Source organism: Pleurodeles waltl, chromosome 7 (assembly GCF_031143425.1).
Source record: "Pleurodeles waltl isolate 20211129_DDA chromosome 7, aPleWal1.hap1.20221129, whole genome shotgun sequence".
Classification (NCBI taxonomy): Eukaryota; Metazoa; Chordata; class Amphibia; order Caudata; family Salamandridae; genus Pleurodeles; species Pleurodeles waltl.
Genome location: NC_090446.1, coordinates 702985120 through 703008430, shown reverse-complemented (window position 1 = coordinate 703008430; position 23311 = coordinate 702985120). Strand labels below are relative to the sequence as shown.

Below are 23311 nucleotides of genomic sequence, written 5' to 3'. Positions count from 1 at the left end.
ACCCTCAGAGGATGCACAGTAGGGGAAATGTTGCTGTTGCTGGAAGGAGCAAGAGAAACAATATTGTAGAGAAAAGTCATCGCTGGAGCTGCAGACTGTAGGTTCCAGTGAAGTCTTGTTGTGGTTCCAGTGGCCATAAGTCAAAGTAAACGCTGCAGAGGAGTCCTGCTGGAACCTTGCACATCAAATCCAAGGACTCACCCAAGAGGGAGACCCTATATAGCCCTAAAAGGGGGATTGGTCACCTAGCAGGGTGACCACCTAGCAAGAGGGGGCTGTGACATCACCTGCCTTATCTGGCCCCTCAGATGCTCTCAGAGGCCTCTGCCCACCTTGGATTCAAGATGGAAGAATCAAGTGGCCACCTGGAGGAGCTCTGGGCACCACCCCTGGAGTGGTGGACAGGGGAGTGGTTGGAGGTTCCTGAACCGGTGCAGACTGGTTTATGCAAGAAGTGCATCAAATGTGCCCTTCAAAGCATACCAGTAGCTTGGGGAGGCTACCCCTCCCAAGCCATGTAACACCTATTTCCAAAGGGAGAAAGTGTTGCCTCCCTCTCCCAAAGGAAATCCTTTGTTCTGCCTTCTTGGGCTTGAGCTGTTCAAGCAACAGGAGGACAGAAACCAGTCTGTAGGATGGCAGCAGCACGGGCCGCTCGGGAAAAACCTGCAAACTGGTAGGAGCAAAGCTGAGTGCCCTGTAAGGAACCCCCCCGAGTCCATGGAATCATACAACCAAAACTGGCAACAGTATTGGGGTAGGATTCCTACATTGTTAATACCAAACATGCCTTTGGTGGGGGAGGCCAAGGGGGGTGTGGCGGTTGGGGTTCCAGTCAACTAGTTCAAGAGACCTTAGACATCAATTTAAGGTCAACACGAAGAGACAGAACCATGGTAACAGGTGCAGTCTAAAGGGTGCTTATTGTCTTTAAGTAGAAGGATGACGAGTGCTTTAATGGCCATGGCCCCCACAGCGATTTTCCTTCCATTGCCTCGTTAAAGGCAATGATAAGGGGAGGTACAAGGATGTCACACCTGGTCTAAGAGTTTGATGGGAAACCCATGTTCCTCAGGTGACTTCTAGGTGAGGAGCTCTGCTATGAGCATCTGAGTGGCCAGGTGAGGCAGGTGACGTCACAGCACCCTCCTGATAGGTGGTCAGCAAGCTAGATGACCAATCCCCCTCTTCCAGCACTAATTAGGGTCTCCCTCTTGGGCGGGTCCTCAGATTCGATGCAAGATTCAAGCAGGACTCCTCTGCAACGTTTACTTTGACTTCTGGCCTCTGGAACTGACTTCACAGGAACCTACAATCTGCAGCTCCAGCGTTGACTTCGCCCTGCAACATTGTTTCTCCAACTCCTTCCTGCAACTGCAACATTTCCTCGGCTGTGCATCCTTTGAGGGCAGCAAGTCTTCAGTCTGCAGCAAGAAGGAATCTCCCTTGGAGTGATGATGTCACTCCCCTGCATCTGCAGGAACCAGCTGCAAAGACGAGCGGGCTCCATCCGCAGGCATCAGCTGCAAGGACGATCCTCTCTCCTGCAACTCTGCGTGGTTCCTGCAACAGACGTGGTGGTCTAGAGTGGGCCCCTTGTTCCCCTCTACCAGCTGTCCAACTTTGGAGGTGGTGGGTGGGTATTTGCCTATCCTCCCTGTGCACCATGACTCTTTCAACTACAAAGGCTTGTTGGCTCTTCTTCCAAGAGATCTTCAGGGTCCGTGTAGCCCCAGCCTCCAGTACTCTTCCATGCAACAGGTGGTCTCCTGCTTGCTGTTCCAGCGACGTGGGGCTTCTTTCTGGACAGGCCTCATTTGACTACTGTGTCTGCGAGTTGCTGAATGGGTTGCATCCACGACTTCTTGCTCTCCTGACTGCTGGGGGGGGGGGACGACTGCCCCCCCCCCCCCCGCCTCCACGGGTTGAGTCCCCTTGGACCTTCCTGGTCCCCTGCAGCTCTACGTATCTTCTTCTGCAACTTTTGCCTTTGCCAAGGCTTGTTGGTGGTTTTTCCACACCACTGGCAGACTGCAATTCTTCTTCCAACATCGACTGCATCGCTTCTGGAACTCTTCCTCTGCTGTATAGCAGACTCCAGGTCCTCACCATCTACCTGGTCCTGCAACTCCAAAAGGGTGGGTAATGGCTCCTGCCCCAACCGGACACTCCAACTGGAACTTGACTTGGTTCCATACATTTGCAGGCCCTCTTCTGCCTGGATTTATCTTGTTTCTTGCAGTCTTGCACAGTCCTTTTCCAAAGTTTCTCTGTGGATTTGGGAAAAACCAGGTACTTACTACTTTTCCCTCCTGGTCGATGGGGGCACTCCGGTACTTACCTTTTGGGATTCCTAGTTCCTCCAGCTCCCCTCTAAAGATTCCACTTACCTGGGTGGGGGTCCCTCATTTGCATTCCATTTCTTTAGTATATGGTTTGGGATCCCCCTAGGGTCACTATTATCTATTGTTATTGCACTGATTTTCTATTGCTTTCTATTCTCAATCCTGACAACTAAGGTGTACAGGGAGTGCAGAATTATTAGGAAAGTTGTATTTTTGAGGATTAATTTTATTATTGAACAACAACCATGTTCTCAATGAACCCAAAAAACTCATTAATATCAAAGCTGAATATTTTTGGAAGTAGTTTTTAGTTTGTTTTTAGTTTTAGCTATGTTAGGGGGATATCTGTGTGTGCAGGTGACTATTACTGTGCATAATTATTAGGCAACTTAACAAAAAAAAATATATACCCATTTCAATTATTTATTATTACCAGTGAAACCAATATAACATCTCAACATTCACAAATATACATTTCTGACATTCAAAAACAAAACAAAAACAAATCAGTGACCAATATAGCCACCTTTCTTTGCAAGGACACTCAAAAGCCTGCCATCCATGGATTCTGTCAGTGTTTTGATCTGTTCACCATCAACATTGCGTGCAGCAGCAACCACAGCCTCCCAGACACTGTTCAGAGAGGTGTACTGTTTTCCCTCCTTGTAAATCTCACATTTGATGATGGACCACAGGTTCTCAATGGGGTTCAGATCAGGTGAACAAGGAGGCCATGTCATTAGATTTCCTTCTTTTATACCCTTTCTTGCCAGCCACGCTGTGGAGTACTTGGACGCGTGTGATGGAGCATTGTCCTGCATGAAAACCATGTTTTTCTTGAAGGATGCAGACTTCTTCCTGTACCACTGCTTGAAGAAGGTGTCTTCCAGGAACTGGCAGTAGGACTGGGAGTTGAGCTCGACTCCATCCTCAACCCGAAAAGGCCCCACAAGCTCATCTTTGATGATACCAGCCCAAACCAGTACTCCACCTTGCTGGCGTCTGAGTCGGACTGGAGCTCTCTGCCCTTTACCAATCCAGCCACGGGCCCATCCATCTGGCCCATCAAGACTCACTCTCATTTCATCAGTCCATAAAACCTTAGAAAAATCAGTCTTGAGATATTTCTTGGCCCAGTCTTGACGTTTCAGCTTGTGTGTCTTGTTCAGTGGGGGTCGTCTTTCAGCCTTTCTTACCTTGGCCATGTCTCTGAGTATTGCACACCTTGTGCTTTTGGGCACTCCAGTGATGTTGCAGCTCTGAAATATGGCCAAACTGGTGGCAAGTGGCATCGTGGCAGCTGCACGCTTGACTTTTCTCAGTTCATGGGCAGTTATTTTGCGCCTTGGTTTTTCCACACGCTTCTTGCGACCCTGTTGATTATTTTGAATGAAACGCTTGATTGTTCGATGATCACGCTTCAGAAGCTTTGCAATTTTAAGAGTGCTGCATCCCTCTGCAAGATATCTCACTATTTTTGACTTTTCTGAGCCTGTCAAGTCCTTCTTTTGACCCATTTTGCCAAAGGAAAGGAAGTTGCCTAATAATTATGCACACCTGATATAGGGTGTTGATGTCATTAGACCACACCCCTTCTCATTACAGAGATTCACATCACCTAATATGCTTAATTGGTAGTAGGCTTTCGAGCCTATACAGCTTGGAGTAAGACAACATGCATAAAGAGGATGATGTGGTCAAAATACTCATTTGCCTAATAATTCTGCACTCCCTGTATAAAAGTGTGTTTATTCACCTAATAGAGTACTGCCTATATAGTATTTGTGTCACTAAAATAAAGCACCTTTATTTTGGTAACACTGTGTGGTTCTTTCATGTGTGTAAGTGCTGTGTGACTACAGTGGTATTGCATGAGCTTTGCATGTCTCCTAGATAAGCCTTGGCTGCTCATCCACAGCAACCTCTGGAGAGCCTAGCTTCTAGACACTGACTACATCTCACTAATAGGGGATACCTGTGCCTAGTAAAAGGTGATAATGCCATAGGTACTCACCACACACCAGGCCAGCTTCCTCCAAATTCATACTCCTAGAAATATATTTTCCCTCTCCAGCTCCAGTGATGATTTGTCTAAGCTCATCATAAACCCCAGTGCAGTTTGTCCACAACTGTCCTGATGCTCCTTCTGCATTGAGAGAACACGCTTGCTTTTACTAGCCAGTAGCCTAGGGATGGGGTATGTGCATCCCCTTACTGCTCAAGTATGTTGCACCTCTGCAGCCAGGCATTTTGTGAACACTCTAGGTACTGATATTATACCAAAGGATGGCACTCTGAATTGGTACAGTACTTTGATGATTTTTTTTTTTTTTACAGCGCAGGAAGCTCTTGTGCCTCTGGTTCAACTGAATAAATTGGCAGCTATGGACCAAAAGGACTCTAGCCTAAGTCTTTCCCACAGTGTAAGGAAATGCCTCCTTGGCATGGTTACCCCCTGACTTTTTGCCTTTGCTGATGCTATGTTTTGAATTGAAAGTGTGCTGAGGCCTGCTAACCAGGCTCCAGCACCAGTGTTCTTTCCCTAACCTGTACTTTTGTATCCACAATTGGCACACCCTGACACTCAGGTAAGTCCCTTGTAACTGGTACCCCTGGTACCAAGGGCCCTGATGCCAAGGAAGGTCTTTAAGGGCTGCAGCATATCTTATGCCACCCTGGGGACCCCTCACTCAGCACAGACACACTGCTTGCCAAGCTTGTGTGTGCTGGTGAGGACAAAACGAGTAAGTCGACATGGCACTCCCCTCAGGGTGCCATGCCAACCTCACACTGCCTATGCAGTATAGATAAGTCACCCCTCTAGCAGGCCTTACAGCCCTAAGGCAGGGTGCACTATACCATAGGTGAGGGCACCAGTGCATGAGCACTGTGCCCCTACAGTGTCTAAGCCAAACCTTAGACATTGTAAGTGCAGGGTAGCCATAAGAGTATATGGTCTGGGAGTCTGTCAAACACGAACTCCACAGCACCATAATGGCTACACTGAAAACTGGGAAGTTTGGTATCAAACTTCTCAGCACAATAAATGCACACTGATGCCAGTGTACATTTTATTGTAAAATACACCCCAGAGGGCACCTTAGAGGTGCCCCCTGAAACCTTAACCAACTACCTGTGTAGGCTGACTGGTTTTAGCAGCCTGCCACACTCGAGACATGTTGCTGGCCCCATGGGGAGAGTGCCTTTGTCACTCTGAGGCCAGTAACAAAGCCTGCACTGGGTGGAGATGCTAACACCTCCCCCAGGCAGGAGCTGTAACACCTGGCGGTGAACCTCAAAGGCTCACCCCCTTTGTTCCAGCACCGCAGGGCACTCCAGCTAGTGGAGTTGCCCGCCCCCTCCGGCCACGGCCCCACTTTTGGCGGCAAGGCCGGAGAAAATAATGAGAATAACAAGGAGGAGTCACTGGCCAGTCAGGACAGCCCCTAAGGTGTCCTGAGCTGAAGTGACTAACTTTTAGAAATCCTCCATCTTGCAGATGGAGAATTCCCCCAATAGGGATAGGATTGTGACCCCCTCCCCTTGGGAGGAGGCACAAAGAGGGTGTACCCACCCTCAGGGCTAGTAGCCATTGGCTACTAACACCCCAGATCTAAACACGCCCTTAAATTTAGTATTTAAGGGCTTCCCTGAACCTAAGAATTTAGATTCCTGCAACTTACAAGAAGAAGAGGACTACTGAGCTGAAAACCCCTGCAGAAGAAGAAAGAAGACACCAACTGCTTTGGCCCCAGTCCTACCGGCCTGTCTCCTGCCTTTCTAAAGAAACCTGCTCCAGCGACGCTTTCCCCAGGACCAGCGACCTCTGAATCCTCAGAGGACTGCCCTGCTTCAAGAAAGACTAGAAACTCCCGAGGACAGCGGCCCTGTTCCACAAAGACTGCAACTTTGTTACAGAGGAGCAGATTTAAAGACCCCTGCAAATCCCCGCAAGAAGCGTGAGACTTGCAACACTGCACCCGGCGACCCCGACTCGACTGGTGGAGAAACAACGCTACAGGGAGGACCCTCCGGCGACTCCAAGACTGAGTAACCAAAGTTGTCCCCCCTGAGCCCCCACAACGACGCCTGCAGAGGGAATCCCGAGGCTCCCCCTGACCGCGACTGCCCGACTCTAAAATCCCGACGGCTGGAAAAGACCCTGCACCAGCAGCCTCCAGCACCTGATGGATCGGAACTTCAGTGCAGGAGTGACCCCCAGGAGCCCTCTCCCTTGCCCAGGTGGTGGCTACCCCGAGGAGCCCCCCCTTGCCTGCCTGCACCGCTGAAGAGACCCCTTGGTCTCCCATTGATTCCCATAGGAAACCCGACGCTTGTTTGCACACTGCACCCGGCCCCCCCCGCGCTGAAGGTGTACATTTTGTGCGGACTTGTGTCCCCCCCCGGTGCCCTACAAAACCCCCCTGGTCTGCCCTCCGAAGACACGGGTACTAACCTGCTGGCAGACTGGAACCGGGGCACCCCCTTCTCTCCATTGAAGCCTATGTGTTTTGGGCACCTCTTTGACCTCTGCACCTGACCGGCCCTGAGCTGCTGGTGTAGTGACTTTGGGGTTGCTCTGAACCCCCAACGGTGGGCTACCTTGGACCCCAATTTGAACCCCGTAGGTGGTTTACTTACCTGCAAGAACTAACATTACTTTACCTCCCCCAGGAACTGTGAAAATTGCACTGTGTCCACTTTTAAAACAGCTAAATGTGTTTTATGTAAAAAGTATATATGCTATTGTAATTATTCAAAGTTCCTAGAGTACTTACCTGCAATACCTTTCGAATGAGATATTACATGTAGAATTTGAACCTGTGGTTCTTAAAATAAACCAAGAAAATATATTTTTCTATAACAAAAACCTATTGGCTTGGAATTGTCTCTGAGTGTGTGTTCCTCGTTTATTGCCTGTGTGTATGTACAACAAATGCTTAACACTACTCCTTTGATAAGCCTACTGCTCGACCACACTACCACAAAATAGAACATTAGTATTATCTCTTTTTGCCACTATCTTACCTCTAAGGGGAACCCTTGGACTCTGTGCATGCTATCCCTTACTTTGAAATAGCACATACAGAGCCAACTTCCTACACACAGCCACACATTAAATTATGTAGCATTGCTATCTTGAATTTTAGTGGTTTTATTTATTTAGGGAGCGAAGATCCAGGATTGGAAGTAGTGTTTGTCTGGCTTTGGCACTAGAAAATACATTTTGTAGTGTTACTGGTTAAACTCTGCTGGAGGTACTTTTGTTCCCCACTTTTGTAATAGTTCCTTTCTTTTGTGTTACAGATATACTGTAGGAAAGTGCCCTTGTTGACATTTTGCCTGATGTTGATGCCAACTTGGCTGAGTATGTGCTGGGATCCTGCTAACCTGCTAACCAGGCCCCAGGACCAATCTTCTTTCCCAAAAACTGTACCATTGTTCCCACAATTGGCACACCCCTGGCACATAGTTAAGTCAATTATAAAAGGTACCCATGGTACCAAGAGCCCTGTGCCCAGGGAAGGTCCCCAAGGGCTACAGCTTGTATTATGCCACCCTAGGGGTCCCCTCACAAAGCACATGCACACTGCATTTGGAGATTGTGTGTACTGGTGGGGATAAAAAGTCAACATGGCACCCCTCAGGGTGCCATGCCCACAAACCACTGCCTGTGGTATAGGTATGTCACCCCTCTAGCAGGCCTTACAGCCCTAAGGTAGGGAGCACTATACCACAGGTAAAGGCATAGCTGCATGAGCACTATACCCCTACAGTGGAAAGTCCATTCTTAGACACTGGAAGTATAGTGTGGCCATATTACGTATATGGTCGGGGAGTTTGTCAAAACGAACTCCACAGCTCCTTCATCGCTACACTGAACACTGGGAAGTTTGGTATCAAGCTTCTCAGAATAATAAACCCAGACTGATGCTAGTGCTGGATTTATTACAAAATGCACAAAGAGGGAATCTTAGAGATGCCCCCTGTATTTTACCCAATCCTTCAGTGCAGGACTGACTGGTCTGTGCCAGCCTGCCACTGAGATGAGTTTCTGACCCCCTGCGGCGAGAGCCTTTGTGCTTTGAGGCCAGAAACAAAGCCTACACTGGGTGGAGTTGCTTCACACCTTCTCCCTGCAGGAACTGTAACACCTGGCGGTGAGCCTCAAAGGCTCAGGCCTCTTGTTACTGTGCCCCAGGGCACTCCAGCTAGATGCCCACCCCCCAGACTAAGCCCCACTTTTGGCAGCAAGTCTGCCAGAAAATTTGGGAAAGCAAGTAGGAGTGACCACCTCAGCTGGAGCAAACCCTAACTTGTCCAGGGCAGAGGTGATCCCCTTTTGCAAAATCCTCCATCTTAATTTGGAGGACAGTGACCAGGAAGGGTGTAGCCACCTTCAGGGACAGTAGCCATTGGCTACTGCCCTTTGACCACTGCAGAGACCTTCTGACACCCAGCAGAGAATACTGAAGATGCAAACAGACTTGGCCCCTAGCCCTACCGGCCTGTCTCCAGCTTCTAAATCCCTACTAAAAGAAGGTGACACATGATGCAGGACCAGCGACCTCTTAAAAGCCTCAAGATGACTGCCTGCGCCCCAGAGGACTAAGAGCTCCTGTGGAAAGCGGACATGTCCAAGAAGAAACTCCATCCAAGGACTCCAGAGTCTCCCTGGACCCACGAATCCTGTCCACTGTGTACCAGACACAGACTGCCTGTGTCCAGGTGGCCCAACCGACTAGAGCTGGTCCTCGGGTGATTCTGAGCAAATGCACACCTTGGGTTGACCCCTCCTGTCCAACAGCCTGAATCTGGAGTACCCCCCTGCCTGCGCAGAACAAGACAGACGCCAGACACCAAAATGTACTCCTGCATTCACGGCCCCCTGGCCTTCGGTAATCAGACCTTCAGTGCACCAACATCTAGCAGGCGGCCCCCCCTCCTTGTCCAGCCTTTGGTTTCCCAGAACCGACCCCCCCCTGGACTTCACCTGCAGCATATTTGTGACCCAGCAGTCCCCCTGTAGAAAAGCTTTTGGAGCCGGATGCTGTGTCTGCACTCTGCTGTCCCTGTCCCACTGAGGGTGTGCGTTGGGTGCACACCTGCCCCCCCCCCCCCCAGTGCTCCTCTAAACCTCCCAGATCTGCCCTCCGAAGACGCGGGTACTTACCTGCAAGTAGGCATGATTCTGAGTGCCCCCGGTCTGCATAGAAACCCGCCGGGCCAAGTGCTGCTGGTGGTGGATGTTTGGGTTAACTTGAACCCCAACCTGTGGACATCCTAATCCCCGGAGACTGGAACTGTTAGTCTTGTATTTACCTTGAAACTGTGCTAACTTTTCTTACATCTAAGACCTGTTTCTGAAAATTGCACTTTCAACTTTTAAAACAGATTATTGCTATTTCTTAAAAAAAAAAGAATAACTTGCCAATTTGAAACAAAGTGATACTTATACATATGTTCTTGCAAATGTAGTTACCTGCAAACTGAAGCCTGTGGTTCTAGAAATACACTAACAAAATATATTTTTGCTATACAGAAACAATTGGCCTGGAGTTGAGACACTGAGTGTATGCTTCATTTATTGCCCGTTTGTGAACAAATGTTTTGCACTATCCTCTGATAAGCCTAACTGCTAGACCACACTGCCACAAAAGAGGGCATTAGTATTATCTGCTTTAGCCTCTGTTAAGACTCTGGGGAACCCCTGGACTCTGTGCACACTATATATCATTTTGATACAGCATATATAGAGAGAGCTTCCTACACATATCCTTTCTTCTTTCATGTGTGGTTGTGTCTTTGGACCGAGACTAAGTGGTGTTTTTACAAGTTCTTTGCAGTAACTGTGTTGGATCATGTTGCAACTCTGACGTGATCCCCCTACATTCCAATAGAAATACTCATTCTGCCCCCAATGGTGTCCTGTGGGTGCTGCTGCTCCGAGTCTCATGCTTGAGGAGGTCATCCCTATGGGAGGCAGTCCAATCCCCTCCTATTTTGCCACGATTAAGCTGGTGCAGTGCTGTTTGGAACTCCTACTTCTGCAGTGTCCCTTGCTCCTGGCTTACATATTGGTAGGACAATGGTGGTGTAGTGGCTTGAAAGCTCCCTCTTCCAGGCTGTTACCTCAAGGGGGTTTGTCCCTCTTTGTTCCTGTCCTCAAAATTCCAATGCCCCGTAGCTTCTGTCGTGACATTGTCCTTTCTTGCATAAGCCATGTATGTCTCCTCAGGGTTGTCTCTGTGACCACCCACCTTCTAGCTGTATCTACAGCACTTAGTGCAGACTTCATGGATGTGGTGGCAATAGTATTTCCCTCCTCTGTAAGTAAGGCTGCCCATTTATGAAACTACTCCAAGAGATGTTTTATTAGCTTCCCCACTTATTACCAATGTTGGTGGGCCTAAACGTTCAGGAGGACGATGGAGTTAGCAATCCTCCACTAGGTTGCATATCCTCTTTCTGCCTTATGACCTATTATCTCCACAAGCTTGCTCTCCTTCTCTAGGGTGGTCTAGATGATGTGGGAACACCGATTCTTTCTTGCAATGGCCACTATAAGTAAATCCACTGTTGTATGTCTAAGGGTCTGTGGATGAGTGTTGTTATTTCTTCACTCTTAGGCAGGCTGCCTGTCCTCAAAGTCTTCCCTGGTCTAGAATGCTGAGAAGCATCAGGAGGTAATGACTCTTGATCTGGGAGGGGAGGAGAGTTTCCAGCAGAAGGCAATGTTGTGCCTTTTCTTCTTTCAGCTGGATTCCATATTTGTCCCTCTTCACCAAAGGGTAGGAGTCAACTCCCTTCATTGCGGATTCAACATTGAGGTCTTCTCACTGGTCAATGCTATTTCTGTCTTGAAGTATTCCCTGAACCTCCAAGTTTTCTTCGAAGATCATCTCCTGTTATTCCTCTTGTGGCTCTGTAGTGGTGGGCATTTCGAGTTTGACAAGCTCCAACTTGTCTTGGTTCTGCTCCCTGTTGGTTTCAACAGGATTCAAAGCTCCTGAGTGATTCAAAATCCCTATTTTTCTGAAGGATCCCCGTTCATTCCGGCTACGAGCAGCCTCTTCTTACAACTGACATAACACTTTTTTTGGCGTCAAGTCCAGCAGGTGTCCTTTTCGTCGGGGCTAGGGGTTCAGCTGCTATCTTTTGCACACAATGGTCCTTCCAAGTAGAAAGTTTCTGTGAGGGACATCCTCCACTGCAGATCATGTGTTGCAACATGTGGGGATTTTTTGAAAGCTGCTGTGACCCAGCGTTGACAACCACTCCTTCGGCATCTGATCCTTCCACCTATAACACCTCTGTGTCCTAGATGGCAGTGTCCTCTTCGCTTGACAAACCTATGACCCTCAGTGACCAACTTTCCTTCTTTTGAGTCTGCATGATAGATTAGTGTGCCAGCCTCTGTTTCTCCGGTCTTAGGGTTTGTGGCTGGTACTCTGCAATCAATTCACAACCCTCAATTCTGTGGTCTACAGGTAAGCATAGGTTGCAGTCTTAATGGGCCTCTGGGCAAACTTGTGGTAGCATTTGGAACGGAACCTAAAAGGTGTTGTAGGAAGTTGGCTCTGTATGTGCTATTTCAAAGTAAGGAATAGCATGCACAGAGTCCAAGGGTTCCCCTTAGAGGTAAAATAGTGGTAAAAAGAGATAATACTAATGCTCTATTTTGTGGTAGTGTGGTCGAGCAGTAGGCTTATCCAAGGAGTAGTGTTAAGCATTTGTTGTACATACACATAGACAATAAATGAGGTACACACACTCAGAGACAAATCCAGCCAATAGGTTTTGTTATAGAAAAATATCTTTTCTTAGTTTATTTTAAGAACCACAGGTTCAAATTCTACATGTAATAGCTCATTTGAAAGGTATTGCAGGTAAGTACTTTAGGAACTTTAAATCATAAAAATTGCATGTATACTTTTCAAGTTATTGACAAATAGCTGTTTTAAAAGTGGACACTTAGTGCAATTTTCACAGTTCCTAGGGGAGATAAGTTTTGGTTAGTTTTACCAGGTAAGTAAGACACTTACAGGGTTCAGTTCTTGGTCCAAGGTAGCCCACCGTTGGGGGTTCAGAGCAACCCCAAAGTCACCACACCAGCAGCTCAGGGCCGGTCAGGTGCAGAGTTCCAAGTGGTGCCCAAAACACATAGGCTAGAATGGAGAGAAGGGGGTGCCCCGGTTCCGGTCTGCTTGCAGGTAAGTACCCGCGTCTTCGGAGGGCAGACCAGGGGGGTTTTGTAGGGCACCGGGGGGGACACAAGTCCACACAGAAATTTCACCCTCAGCAGCGCGGGGGCGGCCGGGTGCAGTGTAGAAACAAGCGTCGGGTTTGTAATGGAAGTCAATGGGAGATCTCGGGATCTCTTCAGCGCTGCAGGCAGGCAAGGGGGGGATTCCTCGGGGAAACCTCCACTTGGGCAAGGGAGAGGGACTCCTGGGGGTCACTTCTCCAGTGAAAGTCCGGTCCTTCAGGTCCTGGGGGCTGCGGGTGCAGGGTCTCTCCCAGGCGTCGGGGCTTTAGGTTCAAAGAGTCGCGGTCAGGGGAAGCCTCGGGATTCCCTCTGCAGGCGGCGCTGTGGGGGCTCAGGGGGGACAGGTTTTGGTACTCACAGTATCAGAGTAGTCCTGGGGTCCCTCCTGAGGTGTTGGATCGCCACCAGCCGAGTCGGGGTCGCCGGGTGCAGTGTTGCAAGTCTCACGCTTCTTGCGGGGAGCTTGCAGGGTTCTTTAAAGCTGCTGGAAACAAAGTTGCAGCTTTTCTTGGAGCAGGTCCGCTGTCCTCGGGAGTTTCTTGTCTTTTCGAAGCAGGGGCAGTCCTCAGAGGATGTCGAGGTCGCTGGTCCCTTTGGAAGGCGTCGCTGGAGCAGGATCTTTGGAAGGCAGGAGACAGGCCGGTGAGTTTCTGGAGCCAAGGCAGTTGTCGTCTTCTGGTCTTCCGCTGCAGGGGTTTTCAGCTGGGCAGTCCTTCTTCTTGTAGTTGCAGGAATCTAATTTTCTAGGGTTCAGGGTAGCCCTTAAATACTAAATTTAAGGGCGTGTTTAGGTCTGGGGGGTTAGTAGCCAATGGCTACTAGCCCTGAGGGTGGGTACACCCTCTTTGTGCCTCCTCCCAAGGGGAGGGGGTCACAATCCTAACCCTATTGGGGGAATCCTCCATCTGCAAGATGGAGGATTTCTAAAAGTTAGAGTCACCTCAGCTCAGGACACCTTAGGGGCTGTCCTGACTGGCCAGTGACTCCTCCTTGTTATTCTCATTATTTTCTCCGGCCTTGCCGCCAAAAGTGGGGCCTGGCCGGAGGGGGCGGGCAACTCCACTAGCTGGAGTGTCCTGCTGGGTTGGCACAAAGGAGGTGAGCCTTTGAGGCTCACCGCCAGGTGTGACAATTCCTGCCTGGGGGAGGTGTTAGCATCTCCACCCAGTGCAGGCTTTGTTACTGGCCTCAGAGTGACAAAGGCACTCTCCCCATGGGGCCAGCAACATGTCTCGGTTTGTGGCAGGCTGCTAAAACTAGTCAGCCTACACAGATAGTCGGTTAAGTTTCAGGGGGCACCTCTAAGGTGCCCTCTGTGGTGTATTTTACAATAAAATGTACACTGGCATCAGTGTGCATTTATTGTGCTGAGAAGTTTGATACCAAACTTCCCAGCTTTCAGTGTAGCCATTATGGTGCTGTGGAGTTCGTGTTTGACAGACTCCCAGACCATATACTCTTATGGCTACCCTGCACTTACAATGTCTAAGGTTTTGTTTAGACACTGTAGGGGTACCATGCTCATGCACTGGTACCCTCACCTATGGTATAGTGCACCCTGCCTTAGGGCTGTAAGGCCTGCTAGAGGGGTGTCTTACCTATACTGCATAGGCAGTGAGAGGCTGGCATGGCACCCTGAGGGGAGTGCCATGTCGACTTACTCGTTTTGTCCTCACTAGCACACACAAGCTGACAAGCAGTGTGTCTGTGCTGAGTGAGAGGTCTCCAGGGTGGCATAAGACATGCTGCAGCCCTTAGAGACCTTCCTTGGCATCAGGGCCCTTGGTACTAGAAGTACCAGTTACAAGGGACTTATCTGGATGCCAGGGTCTGCCAATTGTGGATACAAAAGTACAGGTTAGGGAAAGAACACTGGTGCTGGGGCCTGGTTAGCAGGCCTCAGCACACTTTCAATTGTAAACATAGCATCAGCAAAGGCAAAAAGTCAGGGGGCAACCATGCCAAGGAGGCATTTCCTTACAGGTGTGTTCTCCACGTTCTCAGACAAATTCAACCAGACTGTGCATCCCTCTTCCATGTGGTCAGTTGTCCATGTGTTACATCTCCTTTTAGGTGATCACTGGTTGTTTCGGTTATTTTTTTGTCCTTCTCTACACAGGTGTAATAAACGATCTGTCAGCTATCTTCAAGTTCCTCTTTCAGTGTCAGCTGATGCTAAGAGACCCAATGGCAGAAAAAAGAAGCTTAAGATAACACACAGCGGTTTCCTGGAGCACATGTGTGGCCTTACAAGGGGACAGACATAGAACCAAGTGGTAACAGCAGCAAAACAAAAAAATAATAATTATGCACAGCACGATGCCCAAACACATTTTTAGAACAGACACTAGCAGTTTTTGTAACTCCAATGCACAAAGTAATTTTTGCTTGACAATTTATTGTTAACCTGATAGGTGGAACAACATCCCCTTTCCACAACTGCAGGTCATTTTTGAAAACCTAGCAACTACAACCACCAAATTAGAGGTAGACAAGATAAATACCAATCAATCAGTCTCCTCAATGTTCAGAATGTTTAAAGTTACAAGGTAGTAAGATTACTTTCTAAAAGTGGCAAAGCATTCCATGAAATCAAAAGCCCACACTAGAGTTGTCAATCATTTTACTTTGTGCTTCAATGCACATCCTGCTGTGTAACAAAAAAGCTGTAAAGAGACAAGTATTCCACTCCTCCATCCCACATTGCTGCCAAAACAGGAGGGAAGGCTGACACATTGGCAAAACACAGAAGAGCCTTCACTTAGGAATTGCTCCAAAGGGCACTTCCTTGAGACTAGGTGATCACTGTTACCAAAAGGTTAAGTGATAAGAACCAGAAATCATTGGAAGAGAAGTATTGGCAAGACTAAAAAAAAAGTATTGTATTTACGATTTGGGTTGGTGTCCATTGGATGTTTTTGAAGACGGGTTGTACCTTTCTGCAAAGAAAAAAACAGGAAGCTTAAAACAACATTGTCAATTGAAAAAAATATTTCCAATCCTCATTTGCAAATGCCAAGTCAAAATTACCAAGAATCTCCACTGAAAAAATTATTTGGGTGAATAAACCAATTTTTTTTTTTTTTGCACTGAGTTAGGTTTCTAGATTATTAAGATATGTTTAAAAGTGAAATCTGTAATCTGAATTGCCATTCACACAGGTCAATGTAAGAAAATTCCAATATATTCTACTCAATAAACCATACATTTGACTACCTCATAGCTGATGTTATGAGAAAATTTAAAAGTAAACTTTAAAATGTCTTATGACTCAAGCATACACCTCTGCTATACAATATTGCAATTTATGAGCTAACTAGGCTTTTACATAAAATTAATGTATTAATTCATTAGCGCTTTAATACAAATGTGATCCTGAATAGGAATATCCATATTTTATAGACCATATCAATGACAAAATGTACACAAGGGCAGAATTTTCTTACTAAGGACTATTTGAAAAATTATATACCTGTGATTCAAGTTCTCCATCACAGGAATAACTGAAGTTTCAAAAGCTTCACTACTGCCGCCTGAGTGCAGGATGAAAGCACACATGTACATTATATAGTAAAAAAAATAAAACATCTACTATAGTCTAACCTAGCCACATTGTTTTACCTTGATGCATCAGCATAAAAATACTAAAAATCTATAACACATAATGCAGCATATGAACTACCCTTGCAAGACGTGAGGAAAATCAGAAAGATGGGGAGTAGTTATGAGACATTAAAAATTTATACTGTTACATTAAGGGTGTCAGTAGGATATTTTATTACATGACCTGGGTCTGTCAGACACTGCAAAACTACTGGATGACGGTGGTGGACAGGCTCTACTCTATTATCGGCGACAGTGCACTTGACAGACATCTAAACATTTCCTTCTTGGACTAATGCCCCCACCAACCTAACTGTAAAACTATCTGTACTAGTTTTGCATACTAAGCTTCCTCTTCACCCAAAAAAAAAGAATTGCTACATACTGAACTACAAACACACCACCACACCTGGACAGGTGGAAGATAGATTTGCAGCAATGGAAATCTCTGAAGAATGTCAACTGCGTTAATTGAGACAAAAAAAAAATGTGGATAGGGTTCTAGACCTGTGGGACGGGATGACAGATCGGGGATTCAGGATTCCCGAAATATGTTAAATGACAGGCAGTTTCGGGTAGCTTAGTTGCTTCAGTTCTTTTTTAGAAGGATTTAAGGATCCCTGCTTTCTACCTTTTATTATGGTCACTGGTGGAGAGGCGGGGCTTTATTTAGGACTTTGATTAAGATTTCAAGGATGAAGATAAGAATTTGTTACTTACCTGTAACTGAAGTTTTCCAGTATTGGTATCTTTCATAGATTCATGTGCTTGAATATTCCCCGTTGTTGAAGTGGGAGTCCCACAGTACCTTAATAAAGCAGTATACATTAGTATCATAGGCTATGATGGGAATGAAAATTCAATTTAATAGCCTATCAACATCCTTTTCCAGAAAAGGACAAACCTTGACCTGTAATTAATAAGACAACGGCACCCTCTGGAACACTCAACATAGACTGACGCCCTCAGAGTTTTGAGCAGCAGTGAGATTTTCATACTCGAGTGACAGGAGCCTCCAAGGGGAGAAGGGTGGGTCGCATGTGAATCTATGAAAGATACCAATACTGGAGAACTATAAAAACGGGTAACTTACTTTCTTCACCAGTATTGGATCTTTCATAGATTCACATGCTTGAAAAGGAGTAACAAGCAATACAGTAAGAAAAATAAAACAGATTGTCATCGCAAAAAACACAACTAGCGGATAGAGGGAAAGGAAAGAGGCTCACCTTATTTAAAGAGATGTCCTAACACTGCCTGTCCCACAGCTGCATCAGTTTTATGGCTCTCGACCAGGCAATAATGCTTTGTGAATGTAAGCCTGCTGTCCCATGTTGCCGCAATGCAAATTTGTTCAATTGCCACTCCAACAAAAAGAGCTGTTGATGTGGCCAAAACTGTGGTGGAGTGGGATATTACTCTGTCCAGCAAAGGCTTTTCAGCTTGTGAATGGCAAAACTGTACACTGTCAGCAATCCATCTAGGGACAGTCTGTTTGGTTACTGAGAGACCTTTTCTGATACCTCAGTATGCTCGAAATAACTGGTCTGATTACCTTATGTGATGTGAGGCATCATTTGACGTCTAGAGAGTGCAGGGATTTCTCTGCTGGTGTCTGAGGATTTAGGAAAAAGTTCTCACAACCACTGGCTCGTTAAAGTGGAAGTCTGATGGTACTTTTGGAATAAACTTAGGGTTTGTTCGCAGGATAACACTGCCTGTTGGAAACTGTAAAAAAAAAAGGGTTGCTTCACAATAAAAGCTTGTATGTCGCTTACTCTCTTAGCAGAAGTGAGAGCCAGTAGGATTGCCGTTTTCCAGGTTAGATGTTATTTCTGATTTATGAAAAGGTTCAAATGGCTGCTTCATTAGCTGCCCCAGGACTACATTGAGATACCACATTGGTGGGGATTTTCAAACAGGTGAAAAAGCCATGAAGAGTCCCTTAAGGAATTGTTTAATAATACGAGAAGACCACAAGGATGGTGCATTACTGGTGCTTCTGAATCTTGAAATTGCCACCAGATGAATGTTTATTGAGGAATGAGACAACCCAGAGCTGGCTAAGTGTAGAAAATACGGAAGAATCTGTTCTGGCGGTGCTGTGAGTGGATGGATGTCACAGGATATGCACCAAAGGCAGAACCATTTGAATGTATAGCTTCTCTTTGTTGTGTCTGCCCTTGCCATGGCCAGTATTTCTCTGCAATCTGATGAAAAGACTAATTAGGAGAGTTCATTGAATTCAGGATCAAGGCAGATAAATCCAGCGATTTTGGGTCTGAATGCTGTATCTGGCCTTGGTTCATTGTCAGCAGGTCTGCTATTACCCAGAGTTGTATATGAGGTTACTCAGAGGAGTTCAGTGAACCAGAACTGTCTAGTCCACCTGAGAGCTAGGAGAAGTCTGCAAAGTCCCCTTCTCCATTTTGTTGATCACCTTTGGGATCAACTTAATCTGTGGAAAGGCATAGGTATTTACCCCTGACCACTGCATCGAAAATGCATTCCCCCACGATCCCTTTTAGGAATGCCAATTTGCAGAAAATGGGCATTTCTTGTTTTTCTTCGCTGCAAACAGATCCAAGTTCGGTTTTCCCCACCCATGAAATAGCTCTTCCAGTATATGTTGATTTAGCTCCCATTTTTTGGTACAGAATGGTGGCCCTGCTCCACAAATCTGCAAGGAGATTGGATACTCCTGGTACATGCTCTGCCTTGATGGATGTGCGATGCTGGAAGTATCCAGTTCCAGATGCCCTGTGCCTGAGCAGAGAGCACTTAAGAGCGGGTTCCTCCTTGTTTGTTTAGATAGAAAATATTGGTGGTATTGTCTGTTTGTGTGAGGACCGATGAGCATTTTATAGTGGGAAGACAAGTTTTTAATGCTAAGGTGAAAGCTTTGATCTTCAGCCGACTGATATGACGTTTATTTTCCTCTGTGGACCACTTCCCACTGATCGGTAAGTCATGAAGGTGGGCCAGCCCAGCCTTCCAAGTGAAGCATCTGTTATGATGAAGCTGGGGATATCCTGTAGATATTCAAACCCTTTCGATAGATTTGAGGGCTGTTCCTGTAGGAAAGTCACTCTTTCTGGCATGCTACCACCACTTCTTGCCTGCTATCAGTATGCTTTGACATTTTTCACTGGGGTCCTGCTAACCAGGACCCCAGTGATTGTGCTTCCCACTCTATATGTAGTTGCTTAGGACACCCCACAATTGGCAAACTGGTGCCCTTTTTAAGTCCCTAGTATATGGTACTTAGGTACTCAGGGCACTGGAGCACCAGGGGTTTCCCTTAGGCTGCAGCATGGATAAGTTACTTATCTGTAAATCCTAGTTCTATTCCAGGGATATCCTCAAAGTCATAAACACTGAATATTCCCGCCCACGTGCGGCGACCCCGGAGCATACACAAACACACGTGTGTGTATGAAATATCTATGAAAAATAGCATTTGGGTAGAGAGTTTCAATACAAACATAATATATACATGAGTAAACAGGCAATGCAGCCTTTTAATTTTTTTAAGAACATAAATTGAAATCTCCAATTAAATATAAAAACATTCTGTAGTCAAAGTAGCAGGCATAGAAAGTGTAAACAATCCACTTTAAAAGAGAAAAACTCCACTGAGAATAAAGGAGCATTATTAGCCAATAGGATGCATGCAGGTTAACACAGCAGAACCAAAATAAACTGGCACCATGCCTTTAAGACCCTGAGCACCTCCAGTATCCCACCATGCCTCAGGGGTGAGAGTGAGGTGACAGTTCGTTCACAGTTAGGTCAGTACTTTTTTTTTTCCTCCTCAATGGCAAGGAGACATAGAAGAGACAAATAAGTAGTTCTGCACTTCTAAAAATCACATCCATGGAGGAGGGTGGGTTGTTTATGACTGATGAGGATACCCCTGGAAGAGAATGAAAATGTCACTTACCCAGTGTACATCTGTTCGTGGCATCAGTCGCAGTAGATTCGCATGTTCTGCAATAGCTCGCCATCTGGTGTTGGGCCGGAGTGTTACAAGTTGTTTTTCTTCGAAGAAGTCTTTCGAGTCACGGGACCGAGTGACTCCTCCTTTTGTCTCCATTGCGCATGGGCGTCGACTCCATCCTCGATTGTTTTTCCCCGCAGAGGGTGAGGTAGGAGTTGAATTGTAGTAATAGTGCCCATGCAATGGAGTGACTAAGTATGCACTTATTTAAGGTTGAGATGATACATATATAAATAATTGAAGGTAACTTCCAAACTGCTACAGGCTCCCGGGGAGGCGGGTGGGCACATGCGAATCTACTGCGACTGATGCCACGAACAGATGTACACTGGGTAAGTGACATTTTCAGTTCGATGGCATCTGTCGCTGTAGATACGCATGTTCTGCAATAGACTAGTAAGCAGTTATTTCCCCAAAAGCGGTGGATCAGCCTGTAGGAGTGGAAGTAGTCTGAAATAATGTCCTTAATACAGCTTGACCTACTGTGGCTTGTTGTGCGGATAACACGTCTACACAGTAGTGCTTGGTGAATGTGTGAGGCGTAGACCATGTGGCTGCCTTACATATTTCTTGCATTGGGATGTTTCCTAGAAAGGCCATGGTAGCACCTTTTTTTCTGGTTGAGTGTGCCCTTGGTGTAATGGGCAGCTGTCGTTTAGCTTTAAGGTAGCAGATTTGGATGCATTTAACTATCCATCTGGCTATACCTTGTTTTGAAATTGGGTTTCCTGCATGAGGTTTTTGAAATGCAATAAAGAGTTGTTTAGTCTTTCTGATGTTCTTTGTTCTGTCAATGTAATACATTAATGCTCTTTTGACATCTAATGTATGTAGTGCCCTTTCAGCTACGGTATCTGGCTGTGGAAAGAACACCGGAAGTTCCACTGTTTGATTTAGATGGAACGGTGAAATAACCTTTGGCAAAAATTTAGGATTGGTCCTTAGGACGACTTTATTTTTGTGTAGTTGTATAAAAGGTTCCTGTATAGTAAACGCCTGAATCTCGCTTACTCTTCTCAGGGAAGTAATGGCGATGAGAAATGCCACCTTCCAGGTTAGGAACTGTATGTCGCAGGAGTGCATGGGTTCAAAAGGTGGACCCATAAGTCTAGTTAGGACAACATTTAGGTTCCATGAAGGAACAGGTAGTGTTCTTGGTGGTATAATTCTCCTAAGGCCCTCCATGAATGCTTTAATGACTGGTATTTTATATAGGGAAGTTGAATAGGTAGTCTGCAGGTATGCAGATATTGCTGCAAGGTGAATCTTAATGGAAGAGAAAGCTAGGTTAGATTTTTGTAAGTGAAGCAAGTAACCCACTACATGTTCTGGAGTTGTGTGTAATGGTTGTATTTGATTAATATGGCAGTAGAAAACAAACCTCTTCCATTTACTTGCATAGCAGTGCCTGGTGGATGGCCTTCTTGCTTGTTTTATGACTTCCATACATTCTTGGGTAAGTTGTAAGTGCCCGAATTCTAGGATTTCAGGAGCCAGATTGCTAGATTCAGCGATGCTGGATCTGGGTGTCTGATCTTTTGGTTGTGCTGTGTCAACAGATCTGGCCTGTTGGGCAATTTGATGCAGGGTACCACTGATAGGTCTAGCAGCGTTGTGTACCAGGGTTGCCTTGCCCAAGTTGGTGCTATCAATATGAGTTTGAGTTTGCTTTGACTGAGTTTGTTTACCAGGTAAGGAAGGAGAGGGAGAGGAGGAAAAGCGTAAGCAAATATCCCTGACCAGTTCATCCATAGGGCATTGCCTTGGGATTGTTTGTGTGGGTATCTGGATGCGAAGTTTTGGCATTTTGCGTTCTCCCTTGTCGCAAACAAGTCTATCTGAGGTGTTCCCCAGAGTTTGAAATAAGTGTTCAGTATTTGGGGGTGAATTTCCCATTCGTGGACCTGTTGGTGATCTCGAGAGAGATTGTCTGCGAGTTGATTTTGTATCCCTGGTATAAACTGTGCAATTAGGCGAATTTGGTTGTGAATTGCCCAATGCCAAATTTTTTGTGCTAACATGCTTAACTGCGTGGAGTGCGTCCCTCCCTGCTTGTTTAGATAATACATTGTTGTCATGTTGTCTGTTTTGACGAGAATGTATTTGTGAACTATTATTGGTTGGAATGCTTTTAGTGCTTGAAAAACTGCAAGAAGTTCTAGGTGATTGATATGCTGTTTTGTTTGATGTACGTTCCATTGTCCTTGTATGCTGTGTTGATCGAGGTGTGCTCCCCACCCTGTCATGGAAGCATCTGTTGTTATTACGTATTGTGGCACTGGGTCTTGAAAAGGCCGCCCCTTGTTTAAATTTATGTTGTTCCACCACAGAAGCGAGAGGTAAGTTTGGCGGTCTATTAACACCAGATCTAGAAGGTGACCCTGTGCTTGAGACCACTGTGATGCTAGGCATTGTTGTAAGGGCCTCATGTGCAGTCTTGCGTTTGGGACAATGGCTATGCATGATGACATCATGCCTAGGAGTTGTAATACCATCTTTGCTTGTATCTTTTGTGTTGGATACATGCGTTGTATGATGGTGTTGAAATTTTGAATTCTTTGTGGACTTGGAGTGGCTACTCCCTTTGATGTGTCTATTATGGCTCCCAGGTATTGTTGTACCTTGCGTGGCCGAATCTTGGATTTTGTGAAATTGACGGTGAACCCTAGTTTGAAGAGGGTTTGTATGATATGATTTGTGTGATTTGAGCACTCTATTAACGAATGGGCCTTGATTAGCCAGTCGTCTAGATATGGGAACACATGTATTTGCTGCCTTCTGATGTGTGCAGCGACTACCGCTAGACATTTGGTAAAGACTCTTGGTGCGGTTGTTAATCCGAAAGGCAGTACCTTGAATTGGTAATGTATTCCTTTGAATACAAACCTTAGGTATTTCCTGTGCGATGGGTGAATTGGTATATGGAAATAAGCATCCTTGAGGTCTAAAGTTGCCATGTAGTCGTGCAGCTTTAGCAATGGCAATACTTCTTGTAGTGTGACCATGTGGAAGTGGTCTGATTTGATGAAAGTGTTGACTACTCTGAGGTCTAGGATTGGTCTCAGTGTTTTGTCCTTCTTTGGTATCAGAAAG

The 23311-nt window shown here is 46.2% G+C and overlaps 1 protein-coding gene across 4 annotated transcripts in view; it reads right to left on the bottom strand.

Annotated features, from left to right (window-relative positions):
* AFF4 (ALF transcription elongation factor 4) overlaps positions 1-23311 on the bottom strand; it is a 902368-nt gene that overhangs the window by 561859 nt on the left and 317198 nt on the right. For all 4 annotated transcript variants that reach the window (XM_069244725.1, XM_069244727.1, XM_069244726.1 and 1 more), the window contains one exon: positions 15506-15554. In XM_069244725.1, the coding sequence (XP_069100826.1) occupies positions 15506-15554 (49 nt within the window). The remainder of the gene's footprint in view (positions 1-15505; positions 15555-23311) is intronic.